We start from the raw sequence: 19,906 nt of genomic DNA, 5'->3' as shown, positions 1-19,906 counted from the left end.
ACTGAAGTGTTTATACATTCCAGTCTCTGTTTCCCATTTTAAAAATGAAAGATCTAAGACTGTTATAACATATTTTTTCTAAGATGGTTACTTGGACAGTTAATAAATAGAGTAGAAATTTCCCTTTATTATAGTGACTTCTCTTTTCATTGTACTGCAGTGTTAGAAGTGTTCAGAATTTTGCCTTATCTCATTAGGCAGACAGAACATAAACTACCAAAAAAACTCAGAATTCACTTGTCAAATTAAGGTTTAATGTAGATCATAGTAGCAACGAGCACAATGACAGAAAAAAAAAAAAGTCATAGATGAATTCCAGACTGCCACAAGGCATACAAAGGTTTTGCTAAACACTGTCCCACAGAAAAGTTTATGCATCAAATAAAATCATATGGTACAGCTTTAATACTGCATTCATAGCTAGATGAATGTCTGTAGTATCATCCATTAGGAATGTGCTTCACATCCATGAAAGTCTTTGGCTTGTGTAAGAAATAGGATCTGGAAAAAAAGTAAACGCAGACATGGAGACAACGATGCAATTTAAGCCTGGTTCACTTACAGTTTTGATGCAGCCATGCTAATGACTCTGCTGACCATAACTGAATGGTAATATCAGTTTATTAATTAATAGGTAATTAGGAGTTGTCTAAAACTGTTAAAACGTGATTATCCAGAAAAATTCTGAGGATACGTCCAGAATAAGTACTTTATTTTTGAACACCAAAACATTAATGAATAGGAGCATAAGGTCTTTTAAAGATGCTAGAAAAGTAATATAATTTGGTACTAAAAGACTCACCTTGGATCATCGTGACTTGTGCTTCCACGACCATACAGAGGGATTACTTTATCTCTGCTAATCCCGGCTTTGCACACTGGACATTCTTGCTTTCCGGGCTGTGTTTCTAACCACTAGGAAAGTGACATCCAATAAAACTTCAGAGTAACAAAATGGGATAGATTATTTATACAGCTTTTACCTGGCATTAACCATAAACTTAAAACAAATGTCCTAGAACATGATTGTGAAAATGGTATTAAAAGAAAACATAACTATAAAAAATGTCTTTCACACAAAAAAAAAAACAAAAAAAAAACAGGTTAGAGGCACTATTAAATATGGCTCAAAGAACCAGCATTATTCTAGCTTAATACATATGCATTGTAAATAATGTTTCAGGGAAATTTATTAATGACAATTATTCATTATTAATGATCATGCACTATTTATTTATTTATTTTTTTTTTTTAAATTCCAGTTTTAAAATTTCAGTTCTCAAAAACAGAAGAAAATTGACGTATAAATTCTTGAAGAAAAGAACTAAACTTTGTATGAGAAAATGGTATGATTACGTATTTTTGCTTTGTTAAGGAGAAAAATATGAATCTGAGCAAATGTCAGAGAAAAGTGCATCTGCCGACACAGTTCAGCTTATGTCGCTTGTTGTTGTTTTAAGAGCTGGAAGCACATGATGTCCTACACATCAGTGACCGGTAAGTGGTCTGTGCTTCCATCTTATGGAGAAAGGTGTGAGCTTGCAGTGAGCTTTCGGATTGTGTTTTAGCCTTTGTTTAAACTAGTTCCCTAGTCACAATGGCGTTATATTTGTTTCATTGAGATATCCAACGAAAAGACAAATGTAAAAAAAATAAAATTTTATTTTTTCTTGTGTTGTAGAGCCCTAATACATTTGTTTAAATATAACATTTTGTCTTGTACATTCAAAACCAATTCTTACAAAGAAAAAGGCCAACAAATCTGAGCTTTTTCATTCTGCAAGTAGTGGGATATCATTTAGAAGATAGGATTCATTTTGTGTTGACTGAAAATGAAAAAGAAGAAAAATGCATGAGCAAACTGTATAATAACTGCATAAATATAATAATAACCACTGGCTCCATTTGTATGTGTAGATGTTTAATCGAGTTTCACATCACTTATTACTATATAAAAGTAGCAGAATGATGCACCTGTCGTCAGCTTTCCTACTTTTTCAGAGGAGCTGGACACAGTCTTCATAATAATACCTTTCTGTATCAGAGTTTGTTTATAATAAGTTTTCTACTCTATGTTTTTTTTTTTTTATTTTAATATTTGTTGCTCCTGTAGCTACTTGCTTTAATTCAGGTAGGGGCTAATTTCTGGGTTCCTCAGAGCCAGTTGAGTGAAGCAAATTCGTGTTAGCTTGTCCAAAAAGCTGCTGCACTCACTTCTTTTTGCATGTTGGAGAACACAGCTAAAAAGAATTGTATCATGAGCAGTTTTCCTGCTTCACATCTCTTTCATATTTTTGCCAACAATGGACAGCACATTTTGTCCTTCCAGAAAGAAATATTTTTGCTGTATCTTGAAGGGGCCCAACAACGTTGGTACTTCATGCCTGCTGAAGTATACCTAAGCCTTGAGAGTGAACAAGCCACCCATACTACCGACTCCCAAGCAAGTCAATATGCTACTGTTCCTAAAAAAACACATAAAATGTTTTTCAGTAATATAAATAGACAACTTCTAACCCAACTTATTTTAAAATAAAATTCTTACTTGTCTAATGTATAAATAAAACCTTTTCTGTGTTAAGGACAGAATCTTAAGAATGAAGGGTTATTAATTATCAGATGTAGGGTCAACTGTTTACATCTCTAGTCGCAAGAATGCTTTATTCACCCTAATCTGCTGAAGTATACATAAAAATGTATTGTGCAAACAAAATATTAATAGAACGCTGGCAAACATATAGTCCATATATGTGGCATTCAAAATTTTAAAACACAAATTTGCACATTGTTCAATTATAAAATATATTTTAAGTAATCTAATCTTATTTACTGGTAAAGATGTAAGGCCTACTAATTACCTAAGGGCTCATCTCTCTATTATAAAAAAAAATAAATCTTGGTCCAAGGGTGACTATGGAGATGAGACGTGATCTTCTCGTAAGACACTTTAAAGACCCACGAAATGAAAGAGATTGTCCACAGAGCGTCTCACGGGGACCTTAAACATGAGTCTTGGTGCCAAGAGATTGCAATTTGTCATCCCACGAGAGACACTTTAACGTCACGCAAGACAAGGCAGTGAGTCAACAATTAAAACAAGTTCACAGACATCTAACCTAGCAGTTCTTGGAATGCTTTTGGCAGACAGACATCATGTGCTCCCAGCTCTTAAAACAATGACAAGCAGAACACGCAGCTTGCCAGCAGCAGGAAGCCAGCAGATGATCCGACCGCTTCTTCTTAGCGTGCGTTCAGCCAAACCCCCAACCCCCTTCACGACGTGAGCGGCAGACACAAAGTGGCAAAAGGACAGCTGCTGTACAGGCTTTGAAATGATCAACGCAAAGCGCGACAAGCAGAAAACGCAGCTCGGCAGCAGCAAGAAGCCAGCAGATGATCCGACTGCAACTTGTTAGCGTGCGTTCAGCCCCCCCTTCACAACAAGAGCAGCGTTATACATCCCTGCGAGAAAGAGATTTAACCACGCCCGGGGCTGGAAATAAAGGACAAGTATTGTTTTTAAAAAAGTTTTAAACTAAAAGTGAAAATAATGCATATGTAACAATTCACATGAAAATAACAATCTCTTTAAATTGTATATTAGGTAAACCAAACCTGGGGGTGGGCGAGCGAAGAGAGCAGGGGGTAGAGCCCCCTTCATCTTACAAAAAATGACCCTGCGCCAAGGTATGATGACAGAGCGATGTATGATATACTGTAGCCATACAAAATTTAAGCAGGATACTTTTTTTTTTTTTTTAATCTTTTTTGTAATTTTTAAAATCGTATTATATGTAACAGATGAAAGCACATTTTTGTCTATTTGTATATGATATAAACCTTTACTTCAGTGAAATAACAAAGTAAATAATAACTTGCAATATACACCACAATGGAATTGCACCATCTAATAAATTGCAAAATGGACATCGCCAGCATTGTAATTTATAGAAAAATGTTAATAGAAAAATAACAAGATTACCAATTTGACAATAGATGAATGTTTCTGTGCTTATCAAAATGCCTAGACCCATTCAAACTTGCATGGATCCTGGGTGGAATGCTGTTTTGCCTTGTTACTTCCGTTTTCCTTTTGTTTTCAATTGATTTTGCATAGTTATATCTTTTACGTTTGATTGAGTAGAATACCACTGTAGTGTTTTGTTTATTGAAAACAAACAAAAAAAAATCTTACATGCAACTTTCAACCCCTATATTACAATATAAATAATTTACTTACTTGATGTAAGCATGGCCAACTGGTTTTCACAAATAACATGGCAAGAAAAAAAAAAAAAGAAGAAATAAGAGACATTATTAATAAAATGTAGGAAATAGACAACAGTTTAAGTAATACCAGTATTTGTATAATTTAATTCTTTAGGGCTGAAGCTAGAAACTCTACATTTACCACTTTTAAGAACCAATGTTTAAAAAAAAACAAAAAAAAAAACACATAATGCTTTAAACTTGACAAAAAATACACACAAGACCAAAAAATGTATAATTTCCTTTGTCAATAAAGGAAATACATAGTAACCTATAACTAACATTAGCAGTCTAAACATCTTTTTAAATGTAATACATACAATACAGTTGCAAAAAAACAAAAAAAGGCAACACCTACAGAAGAGTAGATCTCAGTACAACAAAACCTTAATAAACTTAAAACAAAATTCTTTTTTCAATCATCTCTACTGTAACTTTTTAACTATATCTGTAGTTACAGTACATATTCTAAAATGAATGCCTAATTAGGAACATTTGGGTTATTCTTAGTGTCCAATCGATATGCATTTTGTAGAGCAATAACAATATACATATGTGGGCAGCAAAGGTGATCAATTACTGATCTATATTGTACAGACATTGCTGATGCAAGTAAATAATAGGCTTCCCTGGAAAAAATCAGAATGAAAAGAACCTAACCTGTATAAATGTCAGTCATTTTCCAACCCGCTATATCCAAACACAGGGTCACGGGGGTCTGCTGGAGCCAATCCCAGCCAACACAGGGTGCAAGAAAGGAACAAATCCCGGGCAGGGCGCCAGCGCACTGCAGGGCACACACGCGCACACACACACACACACACACTAGGGACAATTTAGAATCTCCAATGCACATAACCTGCATGTCTTTGGACTGTGGGAGGAAACCGGAGCACCCAGGGGAAACCCACGCAGACACGGGGAGAACATGCAAACTCCATGCAGAGAGGACCCAGGAAGCGAACCCGGGTCTCCTTATGCGAGGCAGCAGCGCTACCACTGTGCCACCGTGCTGCCCCCGTATAAATATTTATATATAATTTTTTTTTTACTATCCCAAAGAACAGAGAAATCCGACATGGCACTCTCTCAAGTGTACACTGCAGGTGTTATAAGCACAAGTGTGTAGTTATTGATGCTTATAAAGATGATAATATAGTACACCTTGACTTAAAATGTGAAGAGTAAACTTATACACAATTAGGTGCCGAGTATATGATATATTTTATGGGATTTAATGAATGAATAAATAAATAAATCAGTGCTCACATATAGATCCTGACAGATGTGTGCATTAATGAAATTAAATGCATATGCATTTGTCTACATATAATATGTACCATTTAATGTAGGTTTTGTCATATTAATATAAATTTTATTGATATTTAATGTGGCAATTGTCCTAAATAAATACCTGTTAGAAACAGGAGCCAACAGTTCTCACTTTTGTTTATGATCTGAGCCATATTACTTGATACATTGAAAAATTCCCATCATAGGGGTAAACAATCTCTCTTTATTCTGCAGTTTCATGATTAGCCTATATAATTTTTTAAATTGCAATGCATTCTACAACTCTTACTAAACAGCCTGTCTCACCCATTATTAAGGGCCAGTAACGACCAACTGATATACAGTGTCACAAAAAACAAAATTTTTTTTCATTACAATTCTGTATAAAAGTAAACACTTGTGCTTTGCAACAGTGTATAACAACAAGATTTCTTTGGTGCACACGAAGGCACAATTATTTAACAAGTCCAAGTAGGCATTTTGAGAATCTTACTTGCATATTAAGTGTGATTCATTCAACAGCCTCAGTACCATGCACTGCTCTGTTGGGAGAAGGAGCTGCCAGTTTGAAAACACACTTCTGATTTGGGGACAGACACCAGGTTGGCATGCATTTATTGACAAAAAAAAATTATTATAATACAATCGGTGCAAGTTGAACCTCTGCTCTTTTGAAAGCTGGCTTATGGGCCATATTAAAAATGAGACTGAATAAAGATCTGGTCTGCAGGACACTTTTAAGAAGAAAACAAATGCTGTAATACTGGTGAAATCTCATCTTTGAAAGTGAAAGTGCTCTATATAAAGCAATCATGGAGGCATACAGAGACAAATGTGTAATCCTCTGAAACTGAAACCTCTGCTGTTTTTCAATGGGTAAAGATCCAACCTTTGAAACGAAGATCATCTTACAGAGTGGAAACCTTGTGCAGACCAGGAAGAAGGCTGTTCAGTGACCATACAGTGAATATACAAAAACATGGCTAACAGAACTTTAATAGGAATATAGTAAACTTCAAGTATAATAGTAAGCAAATGAATGACTCTCTGTGTAGCCTCTGTAAATTTTTGCCTTATTGTCAGTCCTGCGGATGACACTGTTACCTTAATTGTGCAGTCAAGGGGAGTGGCAGAGGTCTTTAACGCTATAAAAATAAACGTAATAAATGAGCTTGGCTTTGGAGAGTTTCAGCATCATAATATCAGAGACCAAACATCAGCGTGATATATTGGTCACTGCTATTATTGATAAGGTGCCAAGTATATTTTCTTATGGTGTAGATTATATCCGAATACAGGTTAAAAAAATTTGAGACAGTTGCAAATAGTAGTTCTGGTGAACATTACCTTTTTCTTATTCCTTTCCTGATACCCTAAAAGACTTCCTCACAATAGATTGAAACCAACAGTCTACATTCACTTGTTCTTTGTATATGTGATTCCATATACAAGACGTAATGAGAATATTAAGAATGACAAAACTTTAAAAGAGTATAAGTGATGCAAAGTAAATCTTTGGAATGTTTTTTTCTTATATGTGGTAGAATTTTACATCTGATGAAATCACTCGAAGTAAATTCATCCACATGCACAAAGCGGCCTTGAAAGGCTGGATGACACCACATTTAAACCATTTTCAATTTAACAAATAACGCACAAACACTAAGTAATCATACAACTGAAATATGTATAAATGGTAATTCACCATTATTTGAAATAGTCTATTCAGAGGGACATAGTACCAGACTCTTTGCAATGCACACTTATGTTCAAAATTGTTCTGGGTTGCTTTTAATTTTATTGCTTAAATTATATTTATAAGCAGCATGTAATTTACAGTACCCCAAACAAAGGCAAATTGTGTGATCTGCAGAGTACATGTACTGATCTTCCTTCCATGTTAAAGCATTGAGGTTTTTCTTCACACAATTTATTTTTAACTGTAGAGGAATGAGAGACCGAGACCTATTCTGTATTTGTCTGATATTGCCAACATGAACGAATACAATATTGGTGAGCCAATGTTAACTTGTAAATGCTATAAATGCATTTACATACATTAAACTCTTTTCACGTTTGCTATTTTATTATCAAATAATTCTGCATACATTGTCAAAACTGAACAACTGAGCTGATATGCCAGAAAAGTTTATTTTTGTTGAAGTGGGCTCCAAGTGTGAGAGAGGAAAATATGCCTTCATTGCTGGAAAAGTTAAACTGGCAAGCTCCAATATTTGTTCCTGGAAGGGGCTCAAGTAACCAGCTATGCAGCTTCCTTGCTCTTTTGGCATGCGTTTGTGTGGACATCTCATTTCAGATGTCAGCAAGCTAAATTCTTACTCTTTCATGGATTCTAACATTAGAAACTTGACCACACACTGACACCAAGATGAGCATTAGCCCGATCAAAAGTTGGCTGCCACCAGTAGCTCCAGAGAAAACAATTTCGAACAGAGGCATGCTTAATCTTTTTTAGCCACTTTTTGACATGTTGAAATGTAGGCCACATATAAAGTTACTCATATAAGCAACATTAAATCGAAGACCTTCATCCTTCCTTATCAACAACATACAGAGTTTCTGTAGTGTTTTTTTGAAAAATAATGAAAGCAGAGGTAAAGATGCATTTGTTTTGAGTTAGAGCAAGCAGGTATGCTGCAGTATCACCACTGTGAGGATTTGGCTATTACTAAATAATAAGCCAAAAGTGCTGATACACTGCTTCACTGAATTCTACCCCTCTAGAAAGATAAATTTGCGAAAAAGGTCTGTTCCTTTACCATATAATTGTGGATGAAAGATGTAACTGGCCTTTTAAATCTATACACTTAACACAAGTGCCTCTCTTTACTTCCTGCTTGGTTATATCAGAATTCACTTTATTGGCCTGGTACCCTATTGTGTACTAGGAATTTGTCTTAATAGTATTGGTACAACATACAAGGACAACACAGAATACAAAAGATAAAATGATAAAATATAATGCAGCATACAAGAACAATACAAAAAAAATCTAAATAAATAGTATGGTTAAAATTTCCAGGCAGTCTAGTGTGGAGGTATACATAGATACCGAGTAGAAGCTCAGACCTGATTTGTCAGAAAAACTGCATGTGGGGACAAAACTTTAGGTGATGTGTTGTTTTAGTATTCATTGCACAAACACGTTTGATGGAGGGAAGTTTTTGGAACAGGTGATGTCCTGGGTAATTTGGATCAGAAATGATCTTTGTGGCCCTCTTCCTTAACCTGGACTCATAGGACTTAAATGTTTGATATATTACAGTATATTTAGAGTAACAGAGAAAAAAAAGTGTAGAATATTTAAAGAAAGAAGATCAAAATGAAGATTATATTGAGTTACCAACACAAGAATAGAAAAGGTAGAAGGGTGGAATGTAGTAGCTCCACAGATGATTATGAGGGTAGGAACAAACATAGTACAGGAAATGACTAAGCAATTCCAAACAATATGGCTGGAGGAATAAAATACAGATAGAGTTGGAGAATACTGTGGGAGTAACTTACACTGAAAACTCGAGGTTGGTGGCAGCATTGGCACCCCAACCACTGTTAAAAAAAAAAACATATTCCAGAGGGGATTAAGAGTGTATGTGGAGGAAGGACTGGAGAAGGAACAAGGAACTTATCCATATTACTAAACGAGAATGGTAAACCGGATATGGACGCAGGGTCGTGCCCGTGGACGCAAAAGACGTAGTGCGCATGCGCCACACAAAGCCCTCCTCCAACAAAATGAGGCAACGCGCCCCTAGCACACACAAAAAAAGGAGTCAGACGCAAGCGCCACACGCAGCCCATGCGCCCCCAGCACACAAAAAAAAGGACATAGCACACGAAACGGGACGCACACAAAAAAGAGGATTCAGACCCACGACACACAAAGCCCCCCCTCCACTAACAGAAATAAAAAATGAGACAACGCGCCCCTAGCACACAAAAAAAAGGAGTCAGACGCCAGCGCCACAAAGATACGGAGTCCACACACTAACATAAATAAGAAATGAGACACAAAGCACCCCTCCACTAACAGAAATAAGAAATGAGGCAACGCGCCCCTGGCACACAAAAAAAGGAGTCACACGCAACCGCCACACAAAACCCATAGCACTCCAAACGGGACAGACTACGGAGTCCACACACTAACATAAATAAGAAATGAAACACAAAGCACACCTCCACTAACAGAAATATGAAATGAGGCAACGTGCCCATATCACACAAAAAAGAGGAGTCAGACACACGCCTCAAAGTGAAACGGAACAGACTACAGACTCCACACACGGTCACCCATCGAGCCCGAGATTGAGGCTCAAAAACCAAAGAGCAACCGCAAGCGAACACTCGAGATCATACAGAAACCCCACACATACAGACAACACAACATATTTGAATCAGACTATCCCCGCCTAATAGTGAAACGGGACAGTCTAAGGAGTCCACAAAAGTTCACAAATCAAGCCCGAGATGGTACTGAAAAAGAGGACTCACACCCCCACACCACAGTAAAATGGGACAGACTACGGAGTGCAATCATTGTCATTCACTTAACTTCCCTAAAGAAACAACTGGCAATACAACTAATGAGTTTACACGTTGTTGTCAAAAGGGTCAAGTTAGACTGCCTCCTTTACATTCATATCCTCAATATCTATGGAAGCTTCTAACTAACAATGTACCTGAAAGTAAAAACTTTATGAACTGCATTAGATCCTACAATAGTTCATTTGCTTTTGCATCTACCGGAGTAAATATCAACTATACAGCATAGGTGAATCTCATTACAGTGATGCACTATTAACCGTACAACCACAGAAAACGCTCCATATTAACAGTGAGTGCGATCTTCCTTATTACTTATCCTGATTGCTAACGATAGAGAACAAACAGGTCATGAATTCACGATCACGGGTAAAAAAAAACGATACGGCTCGAGTAACGGGACCACAAACACAAACCCGCATGAAAACAAACAATAAACGTCGGCGCCTACAACACGCTTCTGAAACCGCAGAAGAAAAAATGTCTCGGCTCCAAAAACGCAAAGTTCGACTAACACAGTTACAGAAACGAGCCCAAATGGACAGATACAATGAGCGCAGACGCATGCAGCGTGTGTCTCAAAGTGCTGAAGCGAAGCAAAAAGAAAAGAGCTCGAGTCACAGAGATACAAAAACGGGAGCGACGGGAAAAAATAAATGAACGCAGACGTCTACAACGCGCGTCTGAAATGCCGGAAAACAAGCAGGCAAGGCTCCAAAAGGACAGGGCTCGACTGACCGGGATACAGAAATGGGACAGACTCAATAAAAACAATAAACGCCGGCAACTACAACGGGCGTCTCGCACAACACAAGCAAAGCAATTACAGCTCCAAAACAACACATCCCAAATACTGGACATACAACAACGCGCCTCTCAAACGGCACAAGCAAAACATAAACGTCAAAGACATGAACAACAAACACCTGCTAAACGCTTCCGCCAGTTGGCTGACAACGCGTTCAATAATGACTCCACTATTCATGAAAATTCATTGGGATTAATGACTGTCATTTGCAATCATTGTCATTCACTTAACTTCCCTAAAGAAACAACTGGCAATACAACTAATGAGTTTACACGTTGTTGTCAAAAGGGTCAAGTTAGACTGCCTCCTTTACATTCATATCCTCAATATCTACAGAAGCTTCTAACTAACGATGTACCTAAAAGTAAAAACTTTATGAACTGCATTAGATCCTACAATAGTTCATTTGCTTTTGCATCTACCCGAGTAAATATCAGTCCACCAAAAGGCAATGGCCCATACTGCTGTCGCGTATGTGGACAAATATTACATCACATTGCAACAGTGCACCCTGAAACAAATCAAGAACGCAAATATGCACAAATCTACATCTTAGATCCAGATGACGCAATCTATCAACGAATGAACCATTAAACCTGCATTTGCCATGACCATCAACAAATCACAAGGACAAACCATGGACAAGGTTGGCATCTATCTCTCTGAGCCCGTATTTGGACATGGACAACTTTATGTAGCCTTCTCACGAGTTCGACGGTCATCTGACATTAAAGTTAAAGTTATAAATGATCCATGCCAAGGAAAACTCATTCGAGGACAAGACACCATCTTTACTACTAATGTTGTGTACAAGGAAATTTTCCAATACATCTGTACAATGTGCCATGCGGTTTATTCTTTGCGTCCTATATGCGTAATCTACACCTTCCCACTATGCTATGTCTCATACATACATCACGCTATTTGGAATTACCCAACACCAGGGGTTGGCGAGCGAAACGAGCAGGGGGCGGAGCCCCCTAGTAGTACAGAAAGAGAGACACAGAATGTAGTCTACAATAGGAGAACAACTGCAGAGAAGAGGCTAGAGTATGGGATGGTCTTGTACCTAGGATTTTTCAATCCAACAGCTGCATTTGTTATGGCACTTTGTGTTTGGGGAGGTGGAGGTAGGGGATGGTTTGGTCTTCAGTGGGAAGTGGCACCAGACAAACCCAATACTGTTGTGTTAACAACAGTCTGTATATGAGAGTGGAAAGAATCATCAGGAGAACAAGAAAAACTTTAAACCACACATGAAAAGGTTGGATTAAAACACGGACACTTATTGAATCCATTGCTTTTCATCAAGGACGTCCAATTTAATTATTTGCTGATGATACAGTGTTAATAACAGATTTGAGAGATAAACGAAAGAATTTACAGAAATGGAAATGGAGCTGAATACGAATAAAAAGTTTTAAGAATCGGCAGGACCGAGGAGCCAGAAAAACAACCAACAGTGGTTTGTCATGATGAAGAACTGCTGCAAACAATTGGGGGACATTCACTGAGGACTGCGCAGGAGGATTAATAAGACTAACCACATTTATTGCCAAATGAATAACATAATGCTAGGGAGGGTGGAAGGTCACCCAAGAACTAAAAACTGACTGTATTGTAGCAAGGCTACATAATGGACAGTCGGTTTAGCCTTCTGAATTGTCCGTCACTTCTTAATGTTGTCTGGGAGGGTGTTTTAAATAGCCCTTCAGGCACCATTGGTGACGTCCCATTCTGGGAGGATCCCGCCCGAGTACACTTTCCAGCTGCCTGATGCTGGCGTATGGTTGCCATAACAACCGAGAGAGGCAAGGATTTCGGCGGGAAACTTTCTCTTTTTAAGGGGAATGGTGGAACAAGAAAAAAAGGAGAAAGAGAGGAGAAAGTAAGGAGGAAGAACAAAGACACAATTTTCAAGGCATCGCAGCGACTATCTACGCTCTAGAACTATTCAGGATTTTCACCCAGGGACGTCTGCTTTTCATGGGTGGCCACCCCGAAGAAATATTTTAAGGACGAATCCCCGAGAAGAGGCCAGGGTCTGGTGTTCTCCGGGTGCTCCCGTCTGGTGAGTCGGATTCCTGAATTTCGTTTTCGTGATAGTCCGCGGAGAAGCCGTCCCGCTAAAGGACGGTTGTGTTTCCTGCTTCCAGGAGGAACTAACTGCAGGATTTTGTGTTTTCCATATCTTTGGACTCAGTGAAACTAATCGTTTGCATTATCAAAGAACAGTTTTTTCTCATTATTTATTTTTCTTTTTCTTTTGTCTGTGTCAAACCGGGGGTTAGTATACGGGGCGCCAGGGAGGGCGTCTGGGGAAGGGGTTCACTTAGGAGCACTCAAGCACCGGTTAAGTTTATGTAGCAGCACCTGTTAATATATTTTTTCTGTTCCATTTCCTGTTGTGTTTTATTACTGCAAATTGTTAAGAAGGGGATCGTGGCAAGAGGGGACGAGGACCGAAAATGGTGGTGCTCTTATGCTTTCAAACATCGTCCACCCCCTGTACGGGTGGTGAAGTGTAGGAATCGCGTATCCGTATTGTGCGGTTGCTACAGTATAGTTCTGTTTAGGTGCCTACTCAGACAAATGGTATGAGAGTTGTACTGCAAGTATCCTGAACAAAATTCTTAAGATGCACTGCAAATAAGAGTACAAAGGATCATAAACAGGCTGAATGAAGAACACAAGTAGAATTGAAACCATTCTAGGAGAAAACTGAATTATCAATTAATTAAAATGTCCTTGCCAGGCAAAAAAAATGGGTTCAAAAAGAAAACTAACATTGCATGTAAGCAAAGCTCGAGAATAAGCAGGATAGGGGCTGACGGATAAGTATCAACAGCGACAGCATTGAAAAGCTAGGAAGGAAAGATGGCTAGATCAGGAAAAATGAAACAGATATTGTGAAGAGACCCCTACACATTCACGGACATAATGGGAAGGATAAACAAGGAGGAACACAGACCACATTTGCAAAATAAAAAAAGAATGACATTTCTGGAACCCCAAACAATAAAAGATTAGTTCTGTCCCATTAAAATTATAGTTCAAATGAATAAATTGATGTTATAGGTGTCACAATTTCAAGTGTGGAGAGAAACTGCTTTACTTTATTCTTTTGAAAAAAAAATGGCTATGTAAGCTATGAATTTAATTTATACACTAAATCTCCATCATCCATAGAATACAAAATTCATTATAAAAATGAGCAGTGTAGTTTGAGCCACCAAATAAAATGATCATTTAGGAAACAAAGCATGCACACACTTTATGGAAAGTTATTTTATAGCAAGTAGTATAAAGTTTTGAGATGGACAAGATATAAAAAAAAAAAAAAACATCACAGCTGATTTTTTACAGAGGAATGTAGGAGGAGGACTGAAAATGACCAATGATCTTTTTCATCTGTGTGTCTTTCTGACACCAGAAGACTACTTCTAAGGGAGATCTGACCAATCAGTTCCATAATCGTTTGTTGCTCCCCTTGTGCATGGTTTTCATTTGTTTCTTCTCTTTGGATTTGACATTTTATTAAGCACACTCTGCAGAAGGTTGAAGATATTTGAGGTAATGGTTCACTATGTAACTATCCAATGTCAATGTTGCTATAAAATATTAAATTACATACTTCATTTACACTACTAAACAAATTATTCTATTGTTTTACAATGATCCTAAAAAAATATACTCTTAGTGTTTTAACTATTAAATTACAACCCGCTCATTAAGCAGTAATGCACAAAACAATTTAACAATATATTGTGTTCAGAAGGAAAATGGGGTAACATACCAAAATCATTCACTTTTCATTATTAGGATTTTTGTACCAACTACCTTATAGTAGTATACCACCATCACTTTGATAACTACAAATCCCTTTCTCTGCAGAAGACTATACACATAAAACTACAACATAGATAGATTTATATTAGCTGAACATTATCATATGCTTCTTGGTCTTCAGGTCACTGCAATAGGACTGAATTTACAGTATATGGAATGACACATACTGTACTTCTTATAGAAAATAAGCAATGAAATTAGTAAATAAATACATAAAAAAGTGAGTTCAGAAAGGTCACTAGGCATTAACCAACCCACTGTACAACACTAAACCACTACATTTTTCCAGTCATTTTAAGATGTGACAGATTGATTGGTGACAAGCAAAATTTAACAGTGTAATGTACCCATGTCAGTTTGGCACTTGGCCATGTGCAATGAATTAGTAACAGCCTATCTGTAGCCTGATCATAAACAGAAAACAGGCAATACACTCAGCACTGATTAGATTAAGTGTAAGGGGCAGCACCCATGCAAATTTATTGTTTAAACAACTTTCTTTTTATATATGCGGCTACACAAATGTAAAGTAAAAAGGGCAGAGCAAAAAGTAAAGAGGCTAGGCGTGAGAGAAATGGAGATAATGGGACCACAAGAAAGGCTGAAAGGGTCACAAGTGGAAATGTTGGCAGTCAATACAAAAAGAACAAGAAAAGCCTTTGGAAAGCAAGGTTTGAGGAGGAACAAGTCGAGCAAAATCAGATAACTGCATTTAAACCATTTCTTATTCTGCACTTTAAGAATAGTTCAGAGCATTACAGGAATATCAGCCTATGCAAGCATTACATCAAAATCAAGAATTGGCAAATAAATGATATATCATGTCCTGAACAGCAAAGACGAGGTGGAGAATGAAAGGAAAACAAAATAACCACACCTTTACTACACAAATACTGATGAAACATAAATCGGAAGATACACATGGCTCTTCAGCATATTAATAATGTGACAGATACGGGCCTGCAGCTGATGCATTTCTCACTTAGCTAATTCCCAAGGTTATGGCAGTAACAACTAATAAAAAAAGCAGAGATGGTTCAGTTCTAGAATTCAACTGTAATACTGCTTCTTACTTATCTTAATGAAAACTGTCCCATAAACGAGTAAGTTGTTTTACCAAAGCTGTATTATTATGGGACTAAGAAATAAAAACTGAGTTTAATGCAAATGAAGAAGGTGCTTGGGAGAAATAGTTGCAATATTATGAAGAACATTAAGAAGTAGTATTAGTCAGATAAAGTATTTTGGAGGTTCTTGTACTTAATGTTTGTTAAATGTACTTATGTGGAATAATAATAATATACAATTAGTACCTAGTAAATAGTTAAGTACTCAAAATTGAAAGTTTTGAAAAAAAAGTAATGTTTCCTTTAAAGGAGAGAAGTACTTGAATAGCAGCTAAGAAAGCAAAAATGAGCTGCCTGCTGAAAAGCAGGGTTTGTTTGCAGTGTTTAGCATGAACTGGGATATTTCTGGGGTTTTAAAATTAAATAATTAACTAGGAATGAACAATAAACCTACAGAGATAGAGCGACAGACAGATGGACTTTATTGATCGAGAGGGAAATTTAAGTACCAGTAGCCAAGAATTATACCACCTAACAACCCAATAAGTCTATTTTGAAGAAACTGTTTTATTGGTATGCTAAAAATTAGCGTGAACACAAATATAAAACATTTTATCAACAAAATATGTGCATGTAAAAGGAAACTGATTTTCTATGAGTATACTGGGCAAAAATGATGTGTGGTTCAATTTAAATGCCATCCATCCATTATCCAACCCGCTATATCCCAACTACAGGGTCACGGGGGTCTGCTGGAGCCAATACCAGCCAACACAGGGCGCAAAGCAGGAAACAAACCCCGGAGTACCCGGAGGAAACCCACGCAGACACGGTGAGAACATGCAAACTCTACATGGGACCCGAGAAGCGAACCCGGGTCTCTTAACTAAATTAAAAGCTTGCAAATGTATTTCTCTGACTTTGTGTTACTTGCATATTTTTCTTAACACATTCATATGGTCTTGTTTAATAATACATCTTTTAAATCAAAATTTGTTCTAGAAACACATGATGTTGTTACTACATGCAGAACTTTTCTTGGCTGTTTTTTTTTTTTTCTGATCATTTTTTTAAATAAAAAATGGATTAAACAAATTTAATGGTTTATTTAAAAAAAAACACAAATCATATAAAGAATCCCATCCACCCAGTCCTGTACATGAGGAGATGGTGAAAATTTGAGAAATAAAGAAAAGAAAAAAAAAATGACTGGACTACAGTAAAGCAGTCTCCAACTGAGCCATAGATAACTACTCATCAAAAACGGCACTGGGTGACATGTTAATTGGGAAGCAAAGTTCCAAAATGTAACAGTTTTAATGGGCAGTATAAAATCTTGTTCAATCAGTTTTTTTCCATGTATATATTAGAATGTTTGTTTCATATTATGTTAAGCATTCATTTGATTGATTGTATTGTCATTAGGGTTCTGATGAATTACTGGCTTGTAAGTGCATTAAAATTTCTTAGCAAACAAGGATATTTAAGAACATAGTGGTAGCATACTCATAACCAGTACTGTTAAAATTCACTTACTGTATAAATCCCAAATTCTCATTGACTATTCTATTAGTTTATTGCTATGATTATGGAATTCTGAAGATGCTGGCACACAGAGTAAAGAGTATAAAGATGATGTAGTGCAAGATCTTCTTTCAATATCTCCCCAAGCCAATGTGAATTCACAGTTTACTCACACAGTTACTCTCTTCAAAATACTGATGTTCACTGGCCCCAAACCAACCTTCACATTGCTTAAATGAAATTTTCTCGTCAACCATAAAAATAAAATTAGAGTAAGACGACAGTTCCTGTAGCTTCTTCAATACACAATACACATTTTACCCCCACAACAAAATCTAACCTCAATCTGCACTTATTGTCACCTAAATAACAGAATTCCTTTATTTTGCCGAAAATGTCTCCACTGCCAATGCCCACACCGACTATATCAGTCTCCTACACCACTCAGAAATACGTATACTGTAGATATTGTGCTCGCCGGCTACTGACTACTCCAACAAAATTACACCTATATACGTATAGCATTAATGGGTACCGTATACAAAGCAAATGAAATTACAAGTATAAAAATGAAGGAAGAACAATGACCATGTGAGTAAAAGTCAAAGATACAGTACCAGATAAACTGACATATTTACGAAAAAGTCAGTTATTACACAGTACAATAAATGCCACTATGTAGCAACATCAATCAAAAAGTAAGGGACTCCAAAACCAACAACAAAATAAGTAACTACTCAGAGTGTGGATACAGAGGTACTGCACTGCTACAAGTACTTTAGGGATCCACATCAATAATAGGTTTGACTGGTTTCATAACACACAGCACACTTTTTTCCTTAGAGACTGCATTCCACTAATGTGGGTAGTGGCACAGTTTACATATTCTACAACTCCAAGATGGCTAGTACAATTTCCTACACTAGTGTGCTGGGCTGCTAAGATCACTTCAAAAGAGTCAAGAAGCTTTTAAAAGGCAGACTCAATTATGGGATACACTTTTGAACCCCTGGAAGTAGTAGCGAAATAGAGAATGATGAAAAAAACCGAAAGCCATTATGGACAATGCTGCACACCCTCTCTTTCTGACATACTAACAGAGTGCTTCGGCTAATTAACTATTCAGCACAAGTGTGTCAAGAAACGATACTGGGGCTCCTTTATACCAATGGCAATACACCTGCATAATGCCCCTCTGCAACTTGCAAGTGAGATTTTTTTTCCTTTTTAGTTATTCTTGTTATTCTGGTGTACATTTATTTCTTAATCTAGTGAATTTAAAAACATACCGTTCTCAGTGCAACCAAGGGTGGCATAAAGGACACAATATGCTACTACACAACACTATCACCTTAATCCTACTGACCTCGTATATAATTACAGTGCTGAATCTTTCAACTAGTGCAAAGGGGAATTGACTGAAGTTATTTATTCATCGAGTATTTTACTGGCTTTAGGCTGCAGGTTATTAATAAAATGTACTCCGATTATAAAGGTTAAACTAGAAAAGCAAATGCATTACTTAAGTAAGAACCACACAAATTTAAAAGCTTGTATCACTACCAAAATTGATTTCTGGATAATATGCAGCACTCATCTTTCTGCTGACATGTCGAAAATTATCAGGAAATATGTCATAACAAATGACTGTCACTGCGTAGAGAGTATACATCACATAATGTATACAGTATAGTTCAAAAGGAATGCCACCCCAAAACCCATTGTCAACTTAGCTCCCAGTGTCTTGAACTCCTTTGGGGGAAACCTGCGATATACGTGAAGCTGATCAGGCAACTAATTTCAGTAATCTATCTGCGTTCAGAAACTTAAAAAGTACATACTGCAGGGGGACTTGCGAATAAATAGCAGTTTTCACACAGGCGCCCAATTGGTTTAGCTTGAGAGTAATGATCAAGGTTCATTTAAAAGTAGTAAATAAGCAACACGGGTTCAGTGGGACCAATCCATATGGGGCTTAACACTTTAAAATACCATTTAATAACAGTGACATTAACTGTTACCAATACACATCATCTCTTTAACTGGCAATAAGCCCATGAAACTAAAAACGCTCTTATTAAGATAATCCTCAGTAATGTTTAACTGATTTGAGAGGTCGACGATTTCTTGCTTCATTATCAGCACTATTCTATTTACCAGAACAGGTGGCCACAAAGGCTGATGACAGCATCGTGCGCGGTGTCCAGACAAATGTTACATTCGAAGGTTGCCCGGTCCTTATCCGACTCTTTCTTTGCTCCTCCGGAACCCCTGGACCCCCCTCCACTATCGTTGTCCACACCCGTTTCGGCCGCCATGACACTTGTCTGTATGTCCTAGGTTACAATAAGGCGTACCTTCGAAAATAGCGAGTGGCTATTGGTTCACCAAAACGCCGCTCAAAGGAGTAGCTAGAAAAAGATATTAAAGGCCCCGTCTGCCCCTTGTGAAAATGTATTGATCTGGTTGGTTAAAAACATGTCATTTAATATTATACGTATTTTCGACTGGATAGTAGCCCAAAATAGGCCGT

General features: G+C 37.2%; 1 protein-coding gene across 1 annotated transcript in view; it reads right to left on the bottom strand.

The window, feature by feature from the left end:
• rnf5 (ring finger protein 5) overlaps positions 1 to 19,724 on the bottom strand; it is a 45,376-nt gene extending 25,652 nt beyond the window's left edge. The window contains exons 1-3 of the mRNA XM_028800870.2: positions 19,531 to 19,724; positions 4,241 to 4,259; positions 803 to 915 (exon numbers count right to left, since the gene is read on the bottom strand). Coding sequence (XP_028656703.1) covers positions 803 to 915; positions 4,241 to 4,259; positions 19,531 to 19,691 — 293 coding nt within the window. The 5' untranslated portion in view covers positions 19,692 to 19,724. The remainder of the gene's footprint in view (positions 1 to 802; positions 916 to 4,240; positions 4,260 to 19,530) is intronic.
• Positions 19,725 to 19,906: the final 182 nt, after the last annotated feature.

Source organism: Erpetoichthys calabaricus, chromosome 1, assembly GCF_900747795.2.
Source record: "Erpetoichthys calabaricus chromosome 1, fErpCal1.3, whole genome shotgun sequence".
NCBI classification, from domain to species: Eukaryota; Metazoa; Chordata; class Cladistia; order Polypteriformes; family Polypteridae; genus Erpetoichthys; species Erpetoichthys calabaricus.
Note: the sequence above shows the minus strand (reverse complement) of the source record. Positions and strands in the feature narration are given on the sequence as shown.